General features: G+C 37.2%; 4 protein-coding genes across 4 annotated transcripts; 3 read left to right on the forward strand and 1 right to left on the reverse strand.

Moving 5' to 3' along the window:
- Positions 1-11,636: 11,636 nt before the first annotated feature.
- Positions 11,637-14,971, forward strand: LOC110265620 (uncharacterized). The gene is made up of 2 exons (XM_088495969.1): positions 11,637-13,258; positions 14,155-14,971. The coding sequence occupies exons 1-2, from the start codon at positions 11,637-11,639 to the stop codon at positions 14,969-14,971; spliced, it is 2,439 nt and encodes an 812-aa protein (XP_088352095.1).
- Positions 14,972-16,015: 1,044 nt separating this feature from the next.
- On the forward strand, positions 16,016-17,110 carry LOC148547067 (uncharacterized). Its single transcript, XM_088495277.1, has one exon. The coding sequence runs from the start codon at positions 16,016-16,018 to the stop codon at positions 17,108-17,110; it is 1,095 nt and encodes a 364-aa protein (XP_088351403.1).
- A 20-nt stretch (positions 17,111-17,130) lies between these two features.
- Positions 17,131-18,642, forward strand: LOC107647093 (uncharacterized). Its single transcript, XM_016351219.2, has one exon. It carries the CDS (start codon positions 17,131-17,133, stop codon positions 18,640-18,642), a length of 1,512 nt encoding a protein of 503 aa, XP_016206705.2.
- Positions 18,643-19,024: 382 nt separating this feature from the next.
- LOC107634757 (protein MAINTENANCE OF MERISTEMS-like) lies at positions 19,025-21,245 on the reverse strand. The gene is made up of 3 exons (XM_021117462.2): positions 20,542-21,245; positions 20,372-20,459; positions 19,025-20,290 (listed from the first exon to the last, which is right to left on the reverse strand). Exons 1-3 carry the CDS (start codon positions 21,243-21,245, stop codon positions 19,025-19,027), a joined length of 2,058 nt encoding a protein of 685 aa, XP_020973121.2.
- Positions 21,246-23,637: the final 2,392 nt, after the last annotated feature.

The raw sequence follows: 23,637 nt of genomic DNA on the forward strand, positions 1-23,637 counted from the left end.
TATTAGTAGCTATGATTTTTTTTATCATTTTTAATTTAAATTTACGCTCTAAATGATGTATCTGTTTGAGGTCATGGAAGCAGTTGATTTACTCATGGCCAAATCCTATTTTCAAAAACAACAATAATTGTCAATTTGATAATGAAATAACTAAGGCTTTTTCTTTCCTTTTCAATTTAATAAGGTTTTTTGTTTTATATATTCTGTCTATTATAGTTCTATTTAATTATTTAAATTTTATGAAAGTTACTAATTACTCAATATTTCATGATACAAATATAAAAGAAAAAGTATTGTATATTTTTTATTTTAAAGCAAAAATTTTTAATACCAAATATAACGTATTATTGTTGAATTGGTCACTTTTATTACTTTTATTATTATTAATATATTTTTTTGAATGTGATACTTTTTTTTATTTACATTTGCAATTTATCCGTGTGTTTGAGTGAAACAAAGGAAAAATACAATTATGATGTGAATGTAAACTATATTTAAATTGTTAATTAGTGTGAAAAATAAAAGAGCACTATTACTATTTGGGAAAATAATGTAATGTAATTTAATATAGATTAAGTACTATTTCAATTTATAATATTTGAGTTAAATAGCACAAAATTTAGAACATCATTTATATTTTGATAGAATCACTTATAAATAATAATGTAACATAATACTTTATAGCATTTTTTTAATACTAATATTTTTTGCTTGCTTAAAAATTTTTATGTAATGTTTCGAACAATAATATCAATGTTTTTTTTATTTTTTATACCAAATTACATTCCAAATATACTTTTTATACCAAATAATATTCCAGTAAACGAAGCACCACACTATTCCCTCCAACACTAAACTCTCCCCAGACCAACACGTGCACAGAGCATACTGTAATGTTGGCTTCCTCCACAACAACATGTGTCCAGTCCAGTAAGTGTTAGAATGCCTTTTTAAATGAGCTCTCCAAGTAGTAGTTCTACCAGAAATGGTTCTCTACAATACAGCAGTTCCATTAGCGACACGGCAACAGTGTTCCCTCCAAAAAAAAGGGCAACTTGGTGGGATTCTCGGTGAAACTCATTCCACTATGAAGTGTTCAGTGATGCACTCTTTCTTCCTGCGCATATTGAAAGAAAGTTACACCTCGAGACGCAACATAACAGAAGAATTGAAATGACCTTAGGTTACAGATATTCATGGAATATTGAACGTGTGAGGGTGTTGCTAGCTTGCAGTTTGGCGCCATCGGTAAGTGTTTTAAAATTGACAACTTTTAGCTCATTAGTGGATTTTCCGCTCATTTCAAGGATAGGGATATAGAGAATTGTCTATATATAGCAGGACGGTCAACTTCATATACACAAATAAGTTATAGATCATTACCCTTTGTATCCTAATTTCTACTTACTCAAAATCCTGTTGTTATTGTTTCGAGGAAAAATATGGCTGGAATAGTGGATCTTATTGCTGATATCAATGCTACCAAGCTTTCTTGGTCATTGGTTGTGGGTGTGGTTCGATTGTATGAGTTCCTGAGCCAGTGAAATGAAAACGAGGTGTTCAGCTTGGAGATGGTATTACAAGATGTGAAGGTAATTTACAAGCAATTCTAATGGGTTGGAAGTTGTATTTTTATGCATTGTAATTTTGTTTTGTTCCTGTTGTTTGGAAAATCTCTTGCAGGGTGATAGGATTCATGCAACCATTTCCAAACCTGCATTGGAGGCATTCAAACACTAAATAAAGGAGCATGCTATTTACAAAATGCAGAATTTTATTGTTATAACTAATAATGGCAAAATTAGGACAACTCCACATAAGTACAAGCTCAGTTTTTATACAAAGACTGAAGTGATGCTCCAACCAATTGGACGTTTGCTTTTAATCCTTTTAAGTTTCGTCCTTTTGCTGAGCTTGAGTCAAATGGTGCCAGTGATAAAAATCTATTGTTTGGTAAGTTCAATCAATTTAGTCTTCATATTATGCTTTTAATGTTATGTCCTATGATTTCAAGTAATATATTTTAACTGCAACATTATTCATTGTAGATTACATAGGTGAGGTTGTGGGAAAGGAAGAGGCCAGGGGAATTATCACATGCACGGGTCACCAAAGCAAGCGTATTGCTCTGCAGTTGGAGGACCTAGAGTAATAATATTTAATATTTGAGTTGATTTCATTTTTAAATTCTGTTCCGAAATTCTCCTTTTCACGCCAACGTGGGGAGAAGTATTAGTACTCAAACTATGTATGATATTGGTGTTCCCTCTTGGTGTCCTAGGAAGAATAAAATTAAGTGTACATTGTTTGGAGAGTTGGTTGACCAAGTGCTTCCACAACTTGAACGAGATGATGGGGAACCTTTCATATTAGTGGTCCAACTTTTTAAGACTAATGTCTATTTGAATTCACTGAATATTCAAAGTACCTACTATGTCTCCAAAGTTTACTTCAATCCAAATCTGACTAAGATAAATGAGTTTAAGCAAAGGTATAATTACTTGCTAATACTGCCTGTTTAACTAACATTTTACTTGTATTTCTTATCTAGAAAAACCAGAAAATTTTATTTATCAAAACATTTTATGTTATGCATAGGTTGAATAAGGATATTATTTCCCCTTCACAACGCATTACTCAACTTCAGACCCAACCTCAATACTCTGCCACGGATGAGATCAACACAGGCATTGTTCCATTGAAGACTATAGAGGAGGTCCTCAATATGCAACTGGTGAGGTTCTTCTATCATTACTTAGACTAACCATCTTTTAGCTCATTCGTGTGCCATTTGTTAGGAGACGTCGTGTTGGATTATTGCCAATATTGTATCTCTTGAGGTGGGAAAAGATGATTGGTGTTACACTTCATGTAAGACATGCCCGAAGAAGGTTGTTGAAAGTAAAGATAGGTATTGTTGTGACCATTGTAGACGTGTAGGCTTCAAGGCTATGTTGAGGTAATTGCTTAGCATACAAAAAAAAAAAAAAAACGTGACACTCACCTGACATCAATATTAAAAATGTTGTACCTTGACTGTAGCATTATTTAGTGGTGTTAGAATTTGCTAATTCAATTCTGCTTCCACGGTGCTGCAGGTATAGGCTACAAATAATTGTTACTGATGGAACTGGGTGTCTAAAGCTCATTGTGTGGAATAAAGAAGCAGAGCAGATGGTGGGAAAGCCTGCTGACAAAGTTAACGAGATATGTGTAAGTCAACTTTACATGTTTATAACCAAGTTATGCAAGGTCAGTTATCTATCTTCCACTAACAACAATTCCTAATGTATGTGTGAAGATGTGGGAAAAGACAAACTCATACCCAAAATACTTGGATAATGTTATTGACAAAAGATTCTTATTCAAACTGAACATTACATACAAGAATATAAATGCCATTGAGGGCGTATACAGTGTAACCAAGCTTTCAGATGAGGACTTCCTCATATCGAGCTTCGGGTGTGCCAGCTCTTCTGTTGAAGCCTTTGTAAGTATAATTTTTGGGAGCATTGCTAAGAGCGAATACTATCTTGGATGACAAAAAAGATTGCCCACAGTTAGAGTATACCTGAAAATGTACTTTCTTGCAGACTTCCCAAATAATGGATCATACCTCTCTAACTGAGACAGAAGATGATAGCAATGCCCACGGGGGTAGTTTCTCTTTCGAAGGTGAGATTTATATATATAATGATTGTTAATATTTGTTATGTGGAAAAAATGGTCTGAAAGGTAGATCATGTAAATTGGATATAAACTGATTGTTTAGTTAATGTCAACCAAAGGACTCTGCTGTGGAAAGCAACGGTGATAGCTCTTATCAAACTCTAGCAAAGAGGTCATCCCCTGATACAGTTGATGGATACATAGGAGAAGCATCGGCTAACAAGACCTTTAGGCAGAATTCTGGAAAAAAACATGCAGTAATTGATTTTTTTATTAGGAAATTTCTAATTGAATGTTATTAGGGGTTATTATAAAGCAGTGTAGTTTGCACTTACATGCATAATGTTATTATCCTTTCATCGTTTTGATGCTTCTGTTGATGTTGGAAACCAACCATTAGAAACTATGGTCATTAGTAATAGATTTTATGGAAGGGCTATGTGTTCCCATCTGCAGTTATTATCAATGTGAAACAATTTAAATCTTACAAGTAATCTTCAGTATTGGCAGACTTCAAAGTCTATTTATCAGAAGGCATAAAATTACAAAATAATAATAATAATAATAAAGCTGAAAATGTTTTATTTTTTCGGCTGAATATTCTACACATTTTTATTTTTAATATTGGGTTAACAATGATGTTTTTCTAAATTGTGATCTACTATGATATTTTTCTAAAATGTGGGATGATTTAATTTATGGAGTACAAATCGGAACCGTCCGATTTGTGTTTAAAAAATTAAAAAAATATGGAGTACACAAATTGGACCGTCCGATTTGTGTATTCTAATTTTTTTTAATTTTTTAAACACCTACCGATTTGTGTACCCCAAATTTTTAAATTTTTTTAAACACAAATCAGCGATTTGTGTACCTTCCATAGTTTTAAAAAACACAAAAAATTACTACGTTAAGGTATAACACTCATTCTATTTTCATATCCAAATTTTTTAGCCAATATTCTAAAGATCAAGAATTATTTAGATTTTAAAAAAAATATATTTATATTATATAAATTTTGAAACATAATTCGAGAACAATTCAGGCTAAAAAACTGGCAAAGACCGGAGTTAAATAACTACTTTTAAAAAAAATTGTTGCCGAAACACTATTTTTTGCTTTGAAATCTACAATTAAATGTGAGCCAAAGACAATAACACTAGATGTATTAAAAAAAGATACTACTACAGCAGAAACATTCTTATTTATTTGAGAGCAGGTCTCATGTAAGCATTATAAATATTTAATAATAACTAAGGTATACCAATAACAATTTATCCTATATTATATGTTGACAACAAAAAATTTTCAACTCAAGAAATATACCAAATTATAGTAAGAATTACTGGGTTAAAATAGCTATTTATAATTGCAGAACAGTTTCTGGAACATTTTGAAGAATACATGTAGATAATATTTTATAATTTATTTTATATGAAATTTCCAAGTAGATAACATTAGTTAGCTTACTTTTTACTATCTATTAATTGTATTCAGCTGACATTTTTGCTAATATATCTACTAATTATGTATCTATCTATTACCTACCTAAATGAGGTCAAATTTTTACTAAATTAGTCAAAGTTAGTGACTAATTTTTGCTACGTGGACAATGCAATATAGATTTTGATTTATTCTAATTTTTAAAATGTGCTGACCAAAAGAAGTAATAACAACACTACTTTATTAATTTTTTAGATATCTTAATTGTGACTTAAAGTTTGAGTTTTAATAATAGTCTTGCATACATAATAAACAAAAAATTTGCTACAAGATCACCGAATCAAATAATTATACAATTCATTTTAAATATATTGGTGTAGCAACTAGAGGTTGCTGAACGGATGGATAGTAACCCACTTGCAAATGTTCATTTATAACAATCTCATTAAAGAAGTAATGATTCATGAATCCTGCAATAAGATTTTAAAATCAATTATTAAATATGTATTGTCATATCTAAGTAGTCTCTTCACAAATTTATTAAAGAAGCATGCTGCTCAATGAGAGAAGGCTTAGCTCTTTATGTCACACAACAGCGAATAAAGAGATAATTTTGTTTAAAAAGTTTATTAGCTTTTGGTTATACATTGAGTTACATAATTGTTCATACAGAACAATTAGAAGGAAGGAAGAGAGAGTGGATATACTCTGCTATACCTGACTTGGAGGTCATGTTAGCATTAATGCTGAATCTCATATGAGATTATTTTTCAGCTTTATTGTAATTTCATTTAAAGCTTTCCTCTATTGTAACAAAAGATGCCTTCATATTGCTTCCTATCTTCTCTTTGGTATGACATCTGGGAAGGCTTTACTACTTATCTATTCCTTTTGCATTCCCATATTTCAACATCAATGGGTACAAAATGATTTTTTCTTTATCTAAAACAATATTTAATTACTCAAAATTAGAAAGATATCAGCAATATATGGAATTACTACATTTAGCTCTAGAGGCTCTGATTTCCTTGACTACAAGTGTAAATTAGCATATATTTCTCTGTGGATTATTAGGAAACTTCCAAAGTTAACTTAAAAAGATACCTGTTATATTTCTTTAGTCCCCTTTCCATTTAAATTAGAGACATAAAAACCTATTCAATGTGACAGTTGAATCCTTAAGCAGATTTTCTTCTATAAATAAAGACAAGTGCAGATACCATATCAAGACATATTCTCACCCAAAAAAGTTCATACTCCTAACTCTCATGTTTTTCCACCCAGTTCCTTCTATAGTGCATCCTCATATTTTACTAAGAATGAGTGATATTCCTCCTCACTCCATTTTCCTCCCTAAACTACCTAATGAACTTCTCTTGGAAATATTCCATCGCTGTAATGCTTCGACCATTTTGAGTGGTCGCATGACGTCTCGCTACTGGAGAGGAAAGCTCAGCAGCTATCACTTTGTCACAAATGTGTCTGAGACATGGAGAAATGATGGAATATCACTAATGCTACATTTTTACTATCCATATTCCATCCTCTTTCATGAGCTCTCTTGACTGGGTCATGATGATGGATGCCTCGACGGGGTATACCAGTCCATTTCAATTCCCATTCTTGCTAACTTATGAAGGTTGGTTCCAACTGATTGGCATTCTAAATGGAGTATTTTGCGTCAGATACTCTTCCATGGGACAAAAGAGCTACTTGATAGCTTGGAATCCAGTGAGCCAGAGGTCCAAACTCATCCCAGATCCTGTCTACATCTTTGAACCTGAAATGGCTTATTCATATGCCTTTTCATACTATCCATACACTTTCGACTATGCTATCGTGTATGTGTTCCAACACAGTGATGAAACTACTGCATGCACACTCACCATGTATACCAGCACCACAAGAACTTGGGATGTGGTTTTGCCATGTCCATCATATGTTCAAAGGGAGTGATCGGGTCACAACCTCTTTTTACAGAAACTCCACCAGTGACAATTCAAGTATGAAAGTTGATGAAGTGAAAATGTTTTATGATTGTCGATACATATCTCCTTGTGAAGCTGCCTGGAGAATATTTTTCTATGACATTCACTATAGAAATCCATCTGTTGAGACGCTGAGTTTTCATTTACCAGAACAACAACCTGTTGTATTTACAGATAATGAATCATTAGTTGAAGCTCTTGCGAAGGCCACTGTAAAAGAGTCCATGTTTCTAGCTTGGTTTGCAGCTAACGAAAAATATACGGAAGCTAGACAACTAACATACACTGAGTTTCCAGCAAAGTTTGTTTGGAAACCTTCACCTCGAGCTTGGGAACCTAGGAAAAGTCATCAAGTCATTGGAAGGATGATTTTCATTCCACCATCATCTGGTGAGCTATATTACTTAAGGATGTTGTTAAATATTGTAAAGGGACCAACAAGCTATGCAGATATTCGAACCTACAATGGTGTTATCTATTCATCATTTCGAGATGCATGCTATGCACGTGGGCTACTTAATGACGACAAAGAATATATTGATGCCATTAAGGAAGCAAGTCATTGGGGCTCAAGTCATTATTTGCGAAAATTGTTTGCGACTCTATTGTGGTCTAACTCAATGGTGCGACCTGAAACTGTATGGAAAGAAACTGCCATATTATTATGTGATGGAATTTTGCATAATCACAGACCCATGTTTGGCCGATCTGGTAAGCAGACAACTCCAATGATAAACCTTTCTATTAAATTTTATATCTTTAAAGTGTTGTGGCTTACATGTTTTCATAGTAATTTTTTCAAGTACCATATGTTTTTCATAATTATAGCAACTAATGTTTTTACTTTGTCAACATTTCAGATTTGGTTTTCAGCGATGAACAATTAAAGGACCTAACTTTGATTGAGATTGAACAAATATTGAACATTAACGCCAAAAGCTTGCGGGATTATCCGACAATGCCATTTCCATCAGGGGATACTGACCATCTTAGAACATGAAACAAGATGATCTTTGATGAGTTAAATTATGATCGTGTTGAATTACAAAGGCAACACATTCAATGCCTGTCCAAATTAACTACAGAGCAAAGGAGAGTATATGATAAGATCATGAGCGCTGCAGAAAGTCAACATGGACGTATGTTTTTTTTGTATGGCCATGGAGGTACAGGAAAGACTTTCCTTTGGAAAACTTTAGCTTCAGCATTGAGATCAAAGGGACAGATAGTCTTAACTGTTGCCTCTAGCGGTATTGCTTCTCTATTGTTACCTGGAGGTCGGACTGCACATTCTAAACTTGCCATACCATTAACCCCAGATGAATTCTCTACTTGTAATATCAAGCAGGGAAGCCCATTGGCAGAGTTAATTGTAAGAACAAAGCTAATAATCTGGGATGAAGCTCCTATGATGAGAAAATTTTGTTTCGAAGCACTTGATAAGACAATGAAAGATTTGATGAGGTTCAAACATGATGAAAGCCCATAGATGCCATTCGGAGGGAAAACAATAGTCTTTGGTGGAGATTTTAGGCAAATCTTGCCAGTGATTCCAAAGGGAACAAGACAAGACATCGTCAACACGTCTTTGAATTCATAATATCTATGGCAGCATTGTGAAATATTAAAGCTAACCATCAACATGCGGCTGCAATCCATGGCTGCAGATAGTGGCATACAAGATTTGCAGCAATTTGCCGAATGGATTCTTTAGGTCGGCAATGGAATATCAGAAGGAATGAGTGACGAGTGCAATTTGATTAGCATACCTCCTGAATTCCTTATCACCTATTATAAGGATCCAATTGAAGCAATCGTTGAAGCAATCTATTCTGATTATATTGCTGACATGGATAACGAAGGCCACTTGAAAGGTCGAGCTATTTTGGCTCCTACAATTAATGCGGTAGATGAGGTGAATGATTACATGACCGAACTGAACAACAATGCATGCAAGACTTATGTTAGTTCCAATAAATGTTTGTTCGAAGGGGTAGCAATAAAATTGAAGGCATGCACACACCGGAGTTTTTAGCAACAATTAAATGTTCCGGGGTTCCAAATCATGAATTGAAACTAAAGGTTGGTTGCCCTGTCATGCTTATTAGAAATATTGATTGCTCTTCAGGACTTTGCAATGGTACTAGATTGATAATTACAAGACTTGGAGATAAAGTTATCGAGGCAAGATTATTAAATTTTGACAACTGTGTCGATAAAGTCTCTATTCCTAGAATGACACTCATACTATCAGATGCTAGGCTACCATTTAGATTTCAAAGGAGACAATTCCCTCTCATGCTATCTTATGCAATGACCATAAATAAAAGTCAAGGACAATCATTAGACCACATCGGATTGCTACTGAAAAAACTTGTTTTCACACATGGCCAACTATATGTTGCCATTTCAAGGGTCACTAACAAGATTGAAAATTCTAATTGCTCGTGATGAAAACACTGACAAAACAGACAATATTGTTTACCCAGAAGTCTTTAGAAATGTATGACAAACCTTTTAACATTACTTATTTCTTAATTATTATCTCATGTATATACATGTATTTTCGTTTATAAAAAACTTATTTTTTCTCAGTTTACATTCGACCAACTTTAATAATGCATATATGATTTTTATATCTTAAAATTATTCAATAATTAAATATTATTTTCCAAAAAGATTTATTTTTTGGGTGTCAAATTTCATAGATTTCACTTCAAAAGAATAAACTGGGTCACGAATTTATTTTTGCTGATGTGGCATTATATAATTAAATACACATGTAAAACTACTTTATATTGATAGTGCATCAAAATTAAATTCTAAATTAATACAGACAATATATTTTACTTATATCCAATTTATATACTTTATCTTCTTTATATTCCAATAAAATTTCAAATATCTTATTAAGCTAACTTATTAATTTTTAAGCTAATGAGTAATAGCTCAAATGGCATAGTCTCCCTATACTTAATTAAGAGGTTGCGGGTTTGAGTCTTTTATCTTTGGTAAAATTTTTTTTACAAAACTAAGTTTCAGCAATTTTTATTTTTCTCTTCAAAGATCATTATTTTTCAAATTAAGCTTTACTTTTACATGATCATTCTATTTATTTCTATTTCCGTGTATAGCGCGGGTAACTTGCTAGTTTTTTATTTTAAAAAAAAAAAAAAGTGATGAGACTCGCATACTTGATCATTGATTTTTATCACACTTTTCTCCATACAATTATATATACAATCTGTAAAACAGTATGTACCTTTTTTTTATGGGGCTTTTTAATATGACTTGGTTGTTGAATACTTGGATTTTATCATGCTTGACGTGTGATTTTCGTTTTGTATGAGCTTGATACTTTTTTCAGCTTTTCAAATAGCTTTGACGGTATTTTTGAAAAAGATTTTTTTTAAATGATATGTTTTTAAAATATTTTTTATAAAAATAAAAATAATTTTATATTTAGATATTTTATATAAATTTTCTTTTTATTTATTAATTATTATTTAGAAAAAATAAAATAAAATTATTTTTTATTTATTTATTATGTAAAAAATATCTTTTTTTTTAAAAAAAATCTTTTAAAAAAAGATATAATTTGTAACTTTTAAAATTTTTTATTTTTTTAGTATTTTTATTTTTATTATTAAAAATTTGCCAAACATATTAAAAAAAAATTTTTTTATTAAAAAAGATATTTTTTATCGATTTAATGACACCCAACCAAACAAGCACTTAATTAAGCCAAATATTTTTGTTTTGGTAAATGCTAGGACGTCTTTAAAATTTTTTTTAATTTATTTAAAAAAGATAATTAAATAATTTAAGTACCACAATAAAAAATATGATAGAATTTATTTTTTATTTTTCATAAACTTTAAATGGTTTAATGCATTGATAACTCCAAAAATAGAATGAATAGGCAATTATTAGCTTCAACTAATATTATTAGATTGATTGATAATTAATAAAATTTATTATTTTTAATTAATATGTGATTAATAATTTAATATTTTAAATTTTAAATTTTAATATAAAAGTAAAATAATTTTTAATATTAATAAAAAATGTTAACTTTTTAACATTTTTCTTAATTGATATACGGAGGAAAACAAATATTGAAAATTAATTAAAATTCTGTATAAAATAAAAAAATAAATCATAGTGAGATTTAAATTATAAAATTATATAATTTAATTAAAATTTAGAGACTTATTTAAAATTTAAAATTATAACATTACGTATTTGAATAATCCTTGATCCTTCTACATTCAGCTACAAATTTTCCTAACAAATTCTTTGCCAAGTCAAAGGTAAAAAATTTTCAAATGGACGGCTCGTTACTCTTGAGCGCTCGCACTATGCAATATGGATTTTCGAATCATCTGCAACGGCGCCGTTTCCTATAGGGTTATTCGTTCTTCTTCTTCCACGACACGATCAACTGTTAGGGCTTTCTACCTTTTAGTCTTTTACTGCCTTTGATTCTCTCTTTTTTTGGTTCCTAAAAGCACCGTCTCTTCTATAATTCCGAATATGAGGAAGCGCAGCTTTTACGACACCCACAGCCGGCGTCGCTATTCTCCTTACCGAGACTTTCGCGACGAAACCCGACGATCCGGTTCGGGCCGGTTCGAAGAACCAGACCGGTTGAGGGTCGTTAGTCCGGTCCGAAGGACTGACCATGAAGACGGTCGATCAGACCACCGCCGCCGTTCAAAAAACGTTGACTTTGCGCCGTACACTGACGGTGCGGCGTCGTCGAAGTTTCAGTGGGATAACCTCCTGGAAGCGAAGCAGCTCGAAAACGCAACGTCGTCGTCGAGCGGTTTCGTTTACCGGTTTTCGGGTTCAGGTCCCGTGGGCCCCACTGGGCCCTCGAGAAGTTACGGCGGTTTCGTTTTGCAGCAGAAGGAAAATGGAGGGGTTCATCTTCCTCCCAGGCATTGCGAGCATCAACAAGTTGGGTATGAACTCTCCGTTTCACAGCCATATACGTCTGCATTAACTCTATCGCCACCACCGTCACTGTTTGGTGGGCAATTAGGGTTGCTTAGAAGCGTCGGGATTCGAACAGACGGGGATTTTGAGCACGTGCATGTTCAAATTCCGAAACCAAACTCTGTTGAGGTTTCCGATAATAATACGCACTGTTCCATTATGAACAGGGTCTTGCAGAGGAGAGAGAGGAGTGATGGGGTTCCATGTTATAATAATGGAGGGTTTATGTCTTCGGTGTTTCAGAGACCCAGCATTGTGGATTCCATTGTGGAGAAAATTGATGGCGCCCTAGGTAATATAGACTCCTTAAGAAAAGGAACAACTTGGAAGGAGGAGGTGAAGGATGATGAACAACACTTTGTTGAGCCATTGTGTTGCAGCAAGCATGTGGTTCCCGAGTATGGCACAGAAGATGGATATAGAGAAAGCGAAGAAGGTTGGAGCTTAAGAGCGTATGAGAAAAATGCTTATACTTATTCAGATTATCAAGGTAATTGCAAGGTTTTACCTGTGCTTGATCATGACCAATATGTATATAAGCATGGAGGTGTTTTAGATGATAAACTTATGAAAACAGAGGTGGAGATGTTTGATTTGGGGTATGGACATGGTGGTAAAACATTTGAGAATCAAATTTGGAATGCTTTCCATGCTGCGTCACCTCATTGTCACAAGCGACCACAGAAATCTAGTTATTCGATAGAACCTGAGGAGAGGACCCCAAGGAAGAAAGAAATTATCATTCAAAAAAGCGTGAAGAAGAGGTTGAGGGATACTAGTGGTAGGATAATTCACCTCCCAAGTTCCCTGGGTTCTTGTCACAGGAACGTCCATGCCCGCTTAGGCCCTCGAGTTCTTGCTGAAGAAGAACCTTGTGAAGCTGTCAAACGTATTAAAAAGAAGGAACTAAAGAGAAATTTATGTGAACTTTCCAGAAGTGTCCCCGGCTCTAATTCTTCAGAATCAGAGGTTAAGGAAACATCCAAACATTCCAAGAGGTCAAAGAGTGAGCCACCTGAAGATTCTAAGGAGTTCAAGCAACTTGTGCAGAATGCGTTTTTTAAATTTGTCAAACTTCTGAATGAGAATCCATCACAGCGAAGAAAATACATAGACCGTGGGGGACTTGATACTTTAAGGTGCACCTTATGCGGCAGGTCTGTGTCATCTTCTGCATAATGTGTCTCCAGAAGGGGGCATATTTATGTTTTTTTTTTTTCAATGCTGATCAATAAGTATTTGATTACAGGTTTCAAGGTAGGAATTCTTTAAGCTTAGTTTTAGTATACATTAGAATTTGTATATTCACATATTTTAGAATCTAACTTAGGTGTGATGTATAGGAGCTTCCAAGTGAAGTAGGGAACTATATTCTTTCAGGGTTAATATATGAGACTAGAGATTAGGACTTCCACTGAAAAGTCAATATGGGGAAACCATTCATCTTCAAGCTCTCACTCCTACCTCTCCAATGACCAATAAGAATAGTTTCTTGATAAACGTTTGCAATGTTTAATTAAGACAATACCTTCCCGTTTCATCCTTTTTGCCTCGTCCTATCCTCTGAAAATCCTCTAGGCCAAGCTTTTAAACTTTTATTTTTGGGTGGCGAACAGGGGAAGTGCGTTTCTCATTAGTATTCCCTTGCAGTTTTTAGTGTGGAGAAGACACTAAAAAGAATCTGAATTTGATGTAGGAGTTAAGTAAAAAAAATCAACACCTTCACCTTGAATGGTGGTCTACTTGGGTTTGAAAATAGATACAGTCATCATCGTGTTATCTAGGAATTAGAATGCCCTCCTACTCTTTGCATGAGATGATAAGAATAGGCAACTAGTGTCTCCATCCTCTTAAAATTTTGTGGGAGCTTCCATGCTAAAATATGGTTGATCATGTGAGATGTTTGATGTAAGTTATTGACATGCATTTAAAAATCACTGCATTGCTTTCTTTACTGCCTTATGAGTGTATAGCGTTTAACGTGCCATCAAATGGGTTTGAATTGGCTTAATTAGTTAATAATTACCTCTATGTGCTTATATCATTATACCAGCAAGTCGAAGGAGTTTGCCAACACACACAGCCTTGCAATGCATGCTTTCAACTCAACCAAGGCTCGGCATAGATCTGAACATTTGGGTTTTCACAAGGCACTTTGTGTACTTTTAGGATGGCGCGATACACCAGCATCGGATGGATTGTGGGTCTGGCAGGCTCTGCCTGCTTCTGAAGCATCAAATTTGAAAAATGATTTAATCATATGGCCCCCAGTTGTTTTGATTCACAACAGTTCTGTTGCAAATAGTAATCCTGATAAAAGGGTGATCATAAGTATTGAAGGGTTGGAGGCTATTCTTAAGGGTGAGTTATGTAGTCTTTTATCCTCTTGTCTTGTGTATTGCCCTTATGCCAGACCATTTCCAATCTTACCATGTATTTTGACTTGTGTAGCATTTTATGATTTGTTGAGTTTTACTATTTGTTGTGTTGTTTCTTCTGTGTCAATTTTTTCTGATTTTGAAGGTATGGGATTTGGTGGGGGAAAGACAAAAGTGTCCCGAGGGAAACCTGCAAATTACAGCATCTTGGTAGTGACCTTCAATGCCACATTTTCTGGATTGCAAGAAGCAGAAAGGCTTAACAAGTTTTATTCAGACAAGCGTCATGGTAGGGAGGAGTTCCAACAAATTGATGATGAGGGAACACAAGGTATACACAGCACAAACTTACATAAGGAGAATGTTTTGTATGGTTATCTAGGCAATGCTGAAGATCTCGATAAGCTTGACTTTGAAAGTAAAAAACACTCTGTCGTGAAGAGCAAGAAGGACATCCAAGCCATTGTTGATGATACTCTCAAAGCTTGGTGATCGAAAATTTGAGATCTTTCTTTAGGAGTTAGGAAGATGGTGGGCATTGTGCTGTCCGTTTCCAGTTTTGGATTTTGCACGATCAACACTCAACATCATTGGTTAACTAGTTTACTTTTCCAACTTTGTTTTAGAAATTTTGGTATGCAAATTTATACTTTAGTTTCTTGTAGGATTTCAAGTTAGTCTCTAGAAAATTAAATGTATATGCTTTAGTAATTCAAAGATTTTTATTATTATACTTTCATTTCTTGAAACTTAATTTAAATATATACATTTTAATTTAAATTTTTTTTTTCAAGAAGTGATTTTTTTAAGGTGTATATGTTTAATCATTAAGTACTTGAAGTGTTAAAATAGAAATCTTTTTGAAATTAAAGTGTCGTATTGCTCTTTAGTTCCCTTTTTTCCACCTTGGATTGGATTACTGACTCACTGTGATGACTAAGTTTACTTATGTAGAGACCATAGAAGTGACAAGATTCATGAGTGTTTCTTATTTATGATTTTAATTCTTGGATTGAATGTTATGATACTTTTTTTTATGGGTAAAAAACCCAAATAAACCAAGGAGACTTCCAAATTACCTAAATCCGCCAAATCAAAAATCTTCACCTGTATCCACCAGGACGAATTATTATGTAATTCGAATCAATAAGATTCGAATTATGCTCTCAAGTAATTCGAATTGATATAATTCGAATTATGTGCATGCAACGAGTTAAAGTAATTCGAATCAATATGATTCGAATTACTATGAAGGTAACAAAATAAGGTAATTCGAAACAATTTGTTTCGAAATATAAATAAAGAATTCGAGTTTAATTAATTCGAATTACTAGGTTAGCTTGTGATACAACATAATTCGAAACAAATTGTCTCGAATTATAAGTAAGGAATTCGAGGTTAGTTAATTCGAATTACTAGGTTAGGTTGTGATACAACATAATTCGAAACAAATTGTTTCGAATTATATATATATAGCACGAACCAGAGCTATATATATATGCTGTGAACTCATGATGCTCTCAACAAAGTGGGGAGATGGCTAGTGAGGAGAGTTTCCTAGTGTTGGTACATTATAGAGGGTCGATTAAGAGAAAAACTCGATCCGGCGTGAAGTTCACTGATAAGGATCCCCTATGTATTATCGTGACGCCAACAACCACCTACGATGCTCTTGTTAGCTGTGTGCTGGATAAGCTTGGTCTCGAAGGAGTTAAAAGGGTCAAGAAGTTTTTCTACCGCATTCCAACAGCGGTGCTCCATGACACCGTGAAGTTTGATTGTTCCACAATCTGTAGTAACGAGGACTTGCAGGTTATGTTTCTTTGTCGTAGGCAGTTTCCCGAGGTAAGGACACCAGAGTTGTTGGCTAAGTTGGTTGATGTGGTATCTAGCTCGGGTGGTTCAAACCGGAATGCCAATACTATAGCCGCGGTTGCCGGCTCGAGCTCGAGACCTGCTGTTGCTTCGTCCTCTGCTCCTGTGTATGAGCCACCGATGCAGCCTGTTGCGTCCCCTTCGTTTGCCGTCGATCTCGGCGGGAATGTTGGAGATGAGGTTCGGCATGGGGAACATATTCCCACCGAGGTACATTGTCCCACACCGGCTGGTGTTGGTGATGGTTTGTTTGATGATCCAGATGACGATGACGTGGAGCCGGATATGATCGCTGATGAAAGCGGCGATGATGTTGGAACTACTGTTCCGAGAAGGGCTACAGGTGGATCTAGTTCTGGCATACAGCAGTATCCACCCCATTTTTCCTCGTTGGACCTGGATGCCATGCGGCAGGACGAAAATGCTCTGCTGCCCTCAGGATTTGGCGCTAGAGATACCGAGGGGTCTGCCGGTATGAACGAGTTTCAGGTTGGCCAACAATTTCAGGATAAAGATGAGGCGCTGTTCAATGTGAAGACGTACAGTATCCGCCGAGGGGTCCAGTACAAGGTCGTTGAGTCTGACTATCGCAGGTATGTGGGAAAGTGTTCTGAGTTTGGGAATGGGTGCACATGGCTCATTCGGATGAGTCTCCGACAGCGGAAGGGTATCTGGGAAGTGAAGCGATACAACGGTCCGCATACATGTCTCGCCAGCTCCATCTCCAGCGACCATAGGAGTCTGGACTACCATTGATATCCACCTTCATTATGCCGATGGTTAGGGCTGATGCAGCTGTGAACATCAAGGTGCTTCAAAATGCCACGGCCGCACACTTTGGGTTCAGGCCAACGTACAGGAGGGTATGGATGGCGAAGCAGAAGGCCGTTGCCGTCATATATGGGGACTGGGACGAGTCGTACAATGAGCTCCCTAGGTGGGTTTTAGGAGTTCAGCTGACGATGCCTGGCACTGTAGCCGTCCTCAGGACTTGCCCTGTTCGAGTTGGGGGACAGGTTGACGAGTCTCAAGTTTATTTTCATAGGCTGTTCTGGACTTTCCCCCCTTGTATCCAGGCATTCCGTCATTGCAAGCCTTTGGTGAGTATTGATGGCACCCATCTATATGGGAAGTATGGGGGAACACTGCTAGTCGCCATTGCACAGGACGGAAACTCGAACATCCTCCCCGTGGCATTTGCACTAGTCGAGGGTGAGAATGCTGAGTCATGGTCTTTCTTTCTTTCCCACCTCCGTGAGCACGTTACACCTCAGCCGGGTCTGTTAGTTATTTCAGATAGACATAACGGCATCAAGGCAGCCCTCGAGGCTCCGGATGGGGGATGGCTACCCCCAGCTGCGTACCGGGCGTTCTGCATTCGACACGTTGCATCGAATTTTGCATTGACGTTCAAGGGAAAAGATGCCCGGAGGCTTCTTGTTAACGCCGCATATGCGAAGACTGAAGTGGAGTTCGACTACTGGTTTGACATTCTGCGCTCTGAGAATCCGACAATGTGTGACTGGGTGAACCGAATCGAGTATTCGTTGTGGACACAGTACTGTGATGAGGGTCGGAGATTCGGGCACATGACGACCAATATTTCGGAATGTGTCAACTCAATCCTGAAGGGGGTAAGAAACCTCCCTGTTTGCTCGCTGGTGAAGGCCACATACGGAAGGCTAGCTGAGCTATTTGTCCGTAAGGGTAGGGAGGCCGAGGCTCAGATGGGTACTGGACAACAATTCAGTCAATACCTAGTAAAGTGTATCGAGGCCAACCTGAAGACAGCCAGGTGCTTCACGGTGACTGTTTACGACAGGGAAAACTCGGAATACACCGTTGCTGAGACGACTCCGACAGGTTCATTCTCCCTTGGTACGTACAGGGTCTCATTACGGTCTAAGACTTGTGATTGTGGATACTTCCAAGCACTTCATTTTCCCTGTCCGCACGCACTGACATGCTGTGCTTATTCACGACTTACATGGCAGCCCTACGTCCACGAGGTCTATCGCCTTAGTTCCGTTTTCGGTGTCTATCAGATGGGATTTACACCTCCCATTCCAGAGGGTTTCTGGCCACCTTATGCAGGGCCAACCGTTATACCGGATCCGAATATGAGGCGTGCGCGGGAGGGTCGTCCTAGATCCACAAGAATCCGCACCAACATGGATGAAGCAGATCCGAACCGGCCAAAGAGATGTGGCCTCTGCAGGCAACCAGGTCACACCAGGCGTAGTTGTCCACAAGGCGCAGGCCCCAGTGGGACTGCTGGAAATCAATAGGAGATTTGTTAATCTATTAGCACTTGTCTTCTACTTCAGTTAGCAACCATTGTGCTCCTTTGTACTAAGTTGTTTCCTATTAGTAATGAAACTTGTTATTCATACCAAATATTTCTGCTGAATATGTTTTAAATGATTGAAATTAGTATCTAAAACAAACAACATTACCGCGAGGGATGACTCATAATGAATAACATAACATCAAACTATATATCATAACAGAAAAGTAGAAGAGATCATAGTAAATGACATAACAAAACAATAAAGTACATACCATAACATCAAATAACATAACTACAACGTACATACCATAACAATGATAACCAACCAATAAGGTACACAATATAAATATAACAACATGACATACACCACTATCCATAAATCATCTAAATAGGTGCGATCCAGTGCCGCAACGGCGTGGCACCCGTGTCCGGAAACTCCTCCGTATAAGTGGCTCCTCATCCTCAATCGACTCGTCGCTATCATCCGGAACTGGCTGTCTCGGGGTCACAGGTGCAACATGCACGGGTCTGGATGATGACGGGCCGGCAACTGAATGTGACCCATTAGTCTGGGCCGATGCTGGGGTCCCACCCATGGCAAAAGGATGCGGATGAGCTACCGTGGCAGGCTCGTTCAGATCTACATCCAGGGGTGCCTGTGTTCCTGTCGTCTGAACCCGTCCGGCTGCAGCCTCATCCTCCTGCATGATGGTCCGGATATCATCAAGGAAATGCGGTCCACCGAACTCGGCCACAATGCCATCACTAGCAAGCAAGTCTCCAAACATCGAGCTCGGACTCACCCATGGAGTACTCTCCTGAAGGGTATGATCATCACCGGGAACACCTACGAAGTAATCTCCAAGACCTCCACCACCAAGCCCAGCATCAGTGTGAGTCGTGGGATCTCCCATACCAGATCCACGCGACCCACCCTCATGCCCGCCCTGATGGGCCCTATCAACCCCCGCAACATCACCTCCCCTAGGCATATGGGCACCCTCTCTAGCAGCACCCACTCTCCTCCTGCCTCCACGACCACGAACTCTCCCCCCACCCCTAACTGGGGGGTCGACGTCATCCATAGCAAGATCCACCCCGTTCCACTCACGATGGCTACGACGTGTCCCAACTCGTGCTCTCCGCTCAATACGACGTCTGTCAGGAACGTCCTCGACCTGGTCCATATCTGGAAGTCGACCTGCACCCCTCTGCGTAGCCTCATCCGGAATAGGAATACCTCTCGGATCCCCCAGTAACATCTCCGGCGACAAAAACCTCTTTCCGTGCTGATACCACCATGTCAAGAAATCATGTGACGGACCGGGGTCGGGGACGATGTCAAACTGTAGAATGTGCTCCGCACGCTCCTGCCAGTGAAGATGCCAGTCAGCGTACTGTGCCGGGAACCAACGGTCACCTCCTCTCTCGTCCTTCGACATCAAGAAGTCGATGTTCAAGGCGGGAGACGGTATGGGCTGAACGCCGCCAAACTGAGGTAAAACTCTATCAACCTGATGCCACTCAACAACTGCAAAGTAAATCAGGGACGTCCTGCACCGCCATAACATCGTATGCCGAGGCTCCAAGACCTCCGGATGTACAACCTGGATGACGTCGAGTGCGCTATAGGGCATCCATATGAACTGGAAAAATAAAAAAAAAAAACGTTAGACAATTTAAACTGAAACAATGACTTCAGATACACATATGTTCTGTGTACTTACCTGCCGAGGCTGTAACAAGTCGATCTTCAGGCGAGCTATCTGTACCCGAGGTCCCTTGTTGCTAATCCCAGGATTGTAACCAGACCATCTGCGTACGAGAAACATTAAAATTGGTTTCATAATCAAAAATAAATACAAGAAGAATATATAGTACAAAACAATAACGGTACCTCGAGGCAAGGGGCCAGCTAAACTCATCATACCCAGATGGTCTAAGAGTGGGAAACCTCCAGAATATCCAAGACTGTAGTAACTGTAAAGGGCCAGCTAACTTCACCACATGTCTGTTGGCGACTCGGCACATACACCTGTACAACCATGCAAGTGCCGCCGACCCCCAACTGTAGCGACCCATCTCCTCAAGCCGAGCAACATAAGGTAGCCATCTGATGTGTATACGATTGCCGGACTTGTCGGCAAAGAGCTGCGTGCCCAATAACATCATGATATAGGCCCGGGCAAAGCGCCTAACTGTCTCCTCATCAGCCCCGTCTGGACACTCTGCAAATGTCTCCTGAAACCAGGTGCAGTTGACTGCGAATTTCTGCACCTGGTTCTCGGGAGGTAAAACACCGAGCAACTCATGGAACCACTGCCAAGCAGGTCTCCCACCCTCAATGTAAAGGTGGAAGTCTGTCAGGCAACCACTAACGTAATCTCCGTCCACTGGCAACCCCAGCTGGTATGCGACGTCCTGAAGCGTGATGGTGCACTCTCCGAACGGCATGTAGAAGGTGTGCGTCTCAGGCCGCCACCTCTCGACGAATGCGCTGACTAGGGGCTCGTCTAGTCGGAACCATCTGTCATTCAGTCTCGCAAGATGGTACAATCCGGCCATCTGCAAGTACGGAACGTACCTCTCATCAAGACGCATCCCCTGCTGCCGCCTAACGCTGGATATGCAACGACGAGGCTAGCCAGTACATAAACCGCATAATTAGAACAGATGCACATCCCACTAACATATACAATATGTTTCATAAGGAACCAGAAAATAAATCGTGATGAGTAAAAGATATATGAAACAAACGACCAACATTTTATACACAAACCGCTCACTCAAACCTAGTGCAAATACCATTAACAAAAACAGATGCATGATCACATTTATCATAAACCACTACCGTTAACCGCTAAACCGCTTAGTTAAACTGCTAACACTAAAATAAACCCCCATAAAAAACCATTAACAAAACCCACTACCATACACCACCAACTAAAACCACCCCCCTAAACCGCTAACCATCACTAAAACCACTATCCAAAACAATTAGCACAAACCGCTTACAAAAAACAATTTCAAATACCACTAACAAAAACCACTGGCCTAAACTGCTTGCTTAAACCGCTAACACTAAAATAAACCGCTATAAAAAACCATTAACAAAAAACCACTAGCCTACACCACTATCCTAAACCACTATCCTAGACCACTAACAGTAACATAAACCATTATCAAAAACCATTAACAAATACCGTTATCATAAAACGCTTTCATAAACCACTAACCTCGTCGTTGATCACACCGGCGATATGAGCAACACCATCCAAACGATAAAGCCTTCCCGGATCGTCCCCCATCGACAAAAAAAGCCGCTCTGGTCTTACTCGTACGAAAGGTTGGTCTTTTTCTCTGGGATTTGGTGGGGTTAGAGAAAGAGAAACTGATTCGAATGAACTTGGTTCGAACTCCTTTTATAGCCGAAACAGTTGTAATTCGAATCAACTTGATTCGAATTACTATGCAAATCAATTTTAACCCTAATTCGAATCAACTAGATTCGAACCTCTCTAAAGTGAACTTCTCCTAGTAATTCGAATTAACTAAATTCGAAATAGGTAAGTTTAATTCGAAACTTATTGTTTCGAATTACATGATATCAATTCGAATCATATCAATTCGAATTACGTTCATTTGTTGCATGGAGATAATTCGAATTATATAACTTCGAATTACTTGAGAGTATAATTCGAATCTTATTGATTCGAATTATATAATAATTCGTCCTGGTTGATTCAGGTATGGATTTTTCGTTTGGCTGATTTGGGTAATTTTGAGCTCTCCTTGGCTTATTTGGGTTTTTTACCCTTTTTTTATTTTTCATGTTAATATATTTGTCAACTATAAAAAAATAATTAAAATTTTAATTTTTCATATATTACACCATTCTAATCCAATATTAATGTTTTACACTAACATTTACATCATATTAAAAGAGAGCTTTTTGGTTTACAAGTCTTACAAGTTGGGGCAAGTCTAACAAAAACTATATTCACCTGCTGGAGCGTGATGACCCGCGCCACTCAATCGTTTCCAAAGTGTGCTCTCACTCACCATTATGGAAGATGCTTCTTCTTCACGTTCCTCCTTCTCCACCTCCTCTTCCTTCTTTGCGTTTCTCCTCCTTTTTCTTCGCATGTTTCATCTTCATCATTGTTTTTTTTATTCCTGTAGTTGCTGCATTTTTTTCCTCCTCATCTTTCTATTGATTTTTCAACATTATGTATTTTTTTTTTGTTCTTTGTTTGATTTTTTCTCTCAAAAAGAATTATAAGAAAACGAAATAAGAAGAGGAAGAAGAAGCAGTAGAAGATGAAGAGGAGGAAGAGGAAGAGTTTTGAATTATGCAGAATTTATCAGAATAAAAATACACCCAAATATCTTCGTGTTATATCCAAATATCTTCGTGTTATACCCAAATTTGCTACAAATACAGAAAAATATTTTCTCTAATACTGCATTTTTCTTCTTCTTCTTCTTTTTCTTATTTATTTCTTTCTTTTAGTTAAATGAATGTAAGTTCATTCTATTCTAAGTAATTTTGCAGCATTATGTGTTTCTTCTTTTTTTGTTTGATTTTTTTGTTTTTATTCTTATTAAGAGAGTAAAACAAAAAGAAACTTGAAAAGGTAAAATAAAAAAAAAATGAATAAGAAAAAAAGAAGATGGTGATGACGATAAAAAAAAGAGAGTAGAAGATGAGGAGGATGAAGAAGAAGAGTTTTGAATTATGCAAAACTTATTAGAATAAAAATACACCCAAAAATTCTTAAAATACACCCAAATATTTTCGTGTTACATCCAAATTTGTTGCAGAAAAATGTTTTCTCTAATGCTATATTTTTTCTTCTGAATTGAACCACATATTAGCCACTTGATTGGATTAAAAACAATAATTAATTTTGTTCTGGTTCAATTGACAATCTGAACCTGAATTATTTGTTATCTTCAACAACATGATGGAGGAGAAAGAGAAAAAGAAAAG

Source organism: Arachis ipaensis, chromosome B8 (genome assembly GCF_059453495.1).
Source record: "Arachis ipaensis isolate K30076 ecotype BB chromosome B8, ASM5945349v1, whole genome shotgun sequence".
NCBI classification, from domain to species: domain Eukaryota; kingdom Viridiplantae; phylum Streptophyta; class Magnoliopsida; order Fabales; family Fabaceae; genus Arachis; species Arachis ipaensis.

Bases quoted from the DNA above. Each gene is read 5' to 3' on its own strand.
- LOC107647093 (XM_016351219.2), top strand. From the start codon at position 17,131: ATGGTTAGGGCTGATGCAGCTGTGAACATCAAGGTGCTTCAAAATGCC.
- LOC148547067 (XM_088495277.1), top strand. From the start codon at position 16,016: ATGGCTAGTGAGGAGAGTTTCCTAGTGTTGGTACATTATAGAGGGTCG.
- LOC107634757 (XM_021117462.2), bottom strand. From the start codon at position 21,245: ATGCGTCTTGATGAGAGGTACGTTCCGTACTTGCAGATGGCCGGATTG. The intron at 20,460-20,541 runs GTACCGTTATTG...TCTCGTACGCAG, and splicing joins AGCTGGCCCCTTGCCTCGAG to ATGGTCTGGTTACAATCCTG. The intron at 20,291-20,371 runs GTAAGTACACAG...TTATTTTTCCAG, and splicing joins ACTTGTTACAGCCTCGGCAG to TTCATATGGATGCCCTATAG.
- LOC110265620 (XM_088495969.1), top strand. From the start codon at position 11,637: ATGAGGAAGCGCAGCTTTTACGACACCCACAGCCGGCGTCGCTATTCT. The intron at 13,259-14,154 runs GTCTGTGTCATC...TCATTATACCAG, and splicing joins AGGTGCACCTTATGCGGCAG to CAAGTCGAAGGAGTTTGCCA.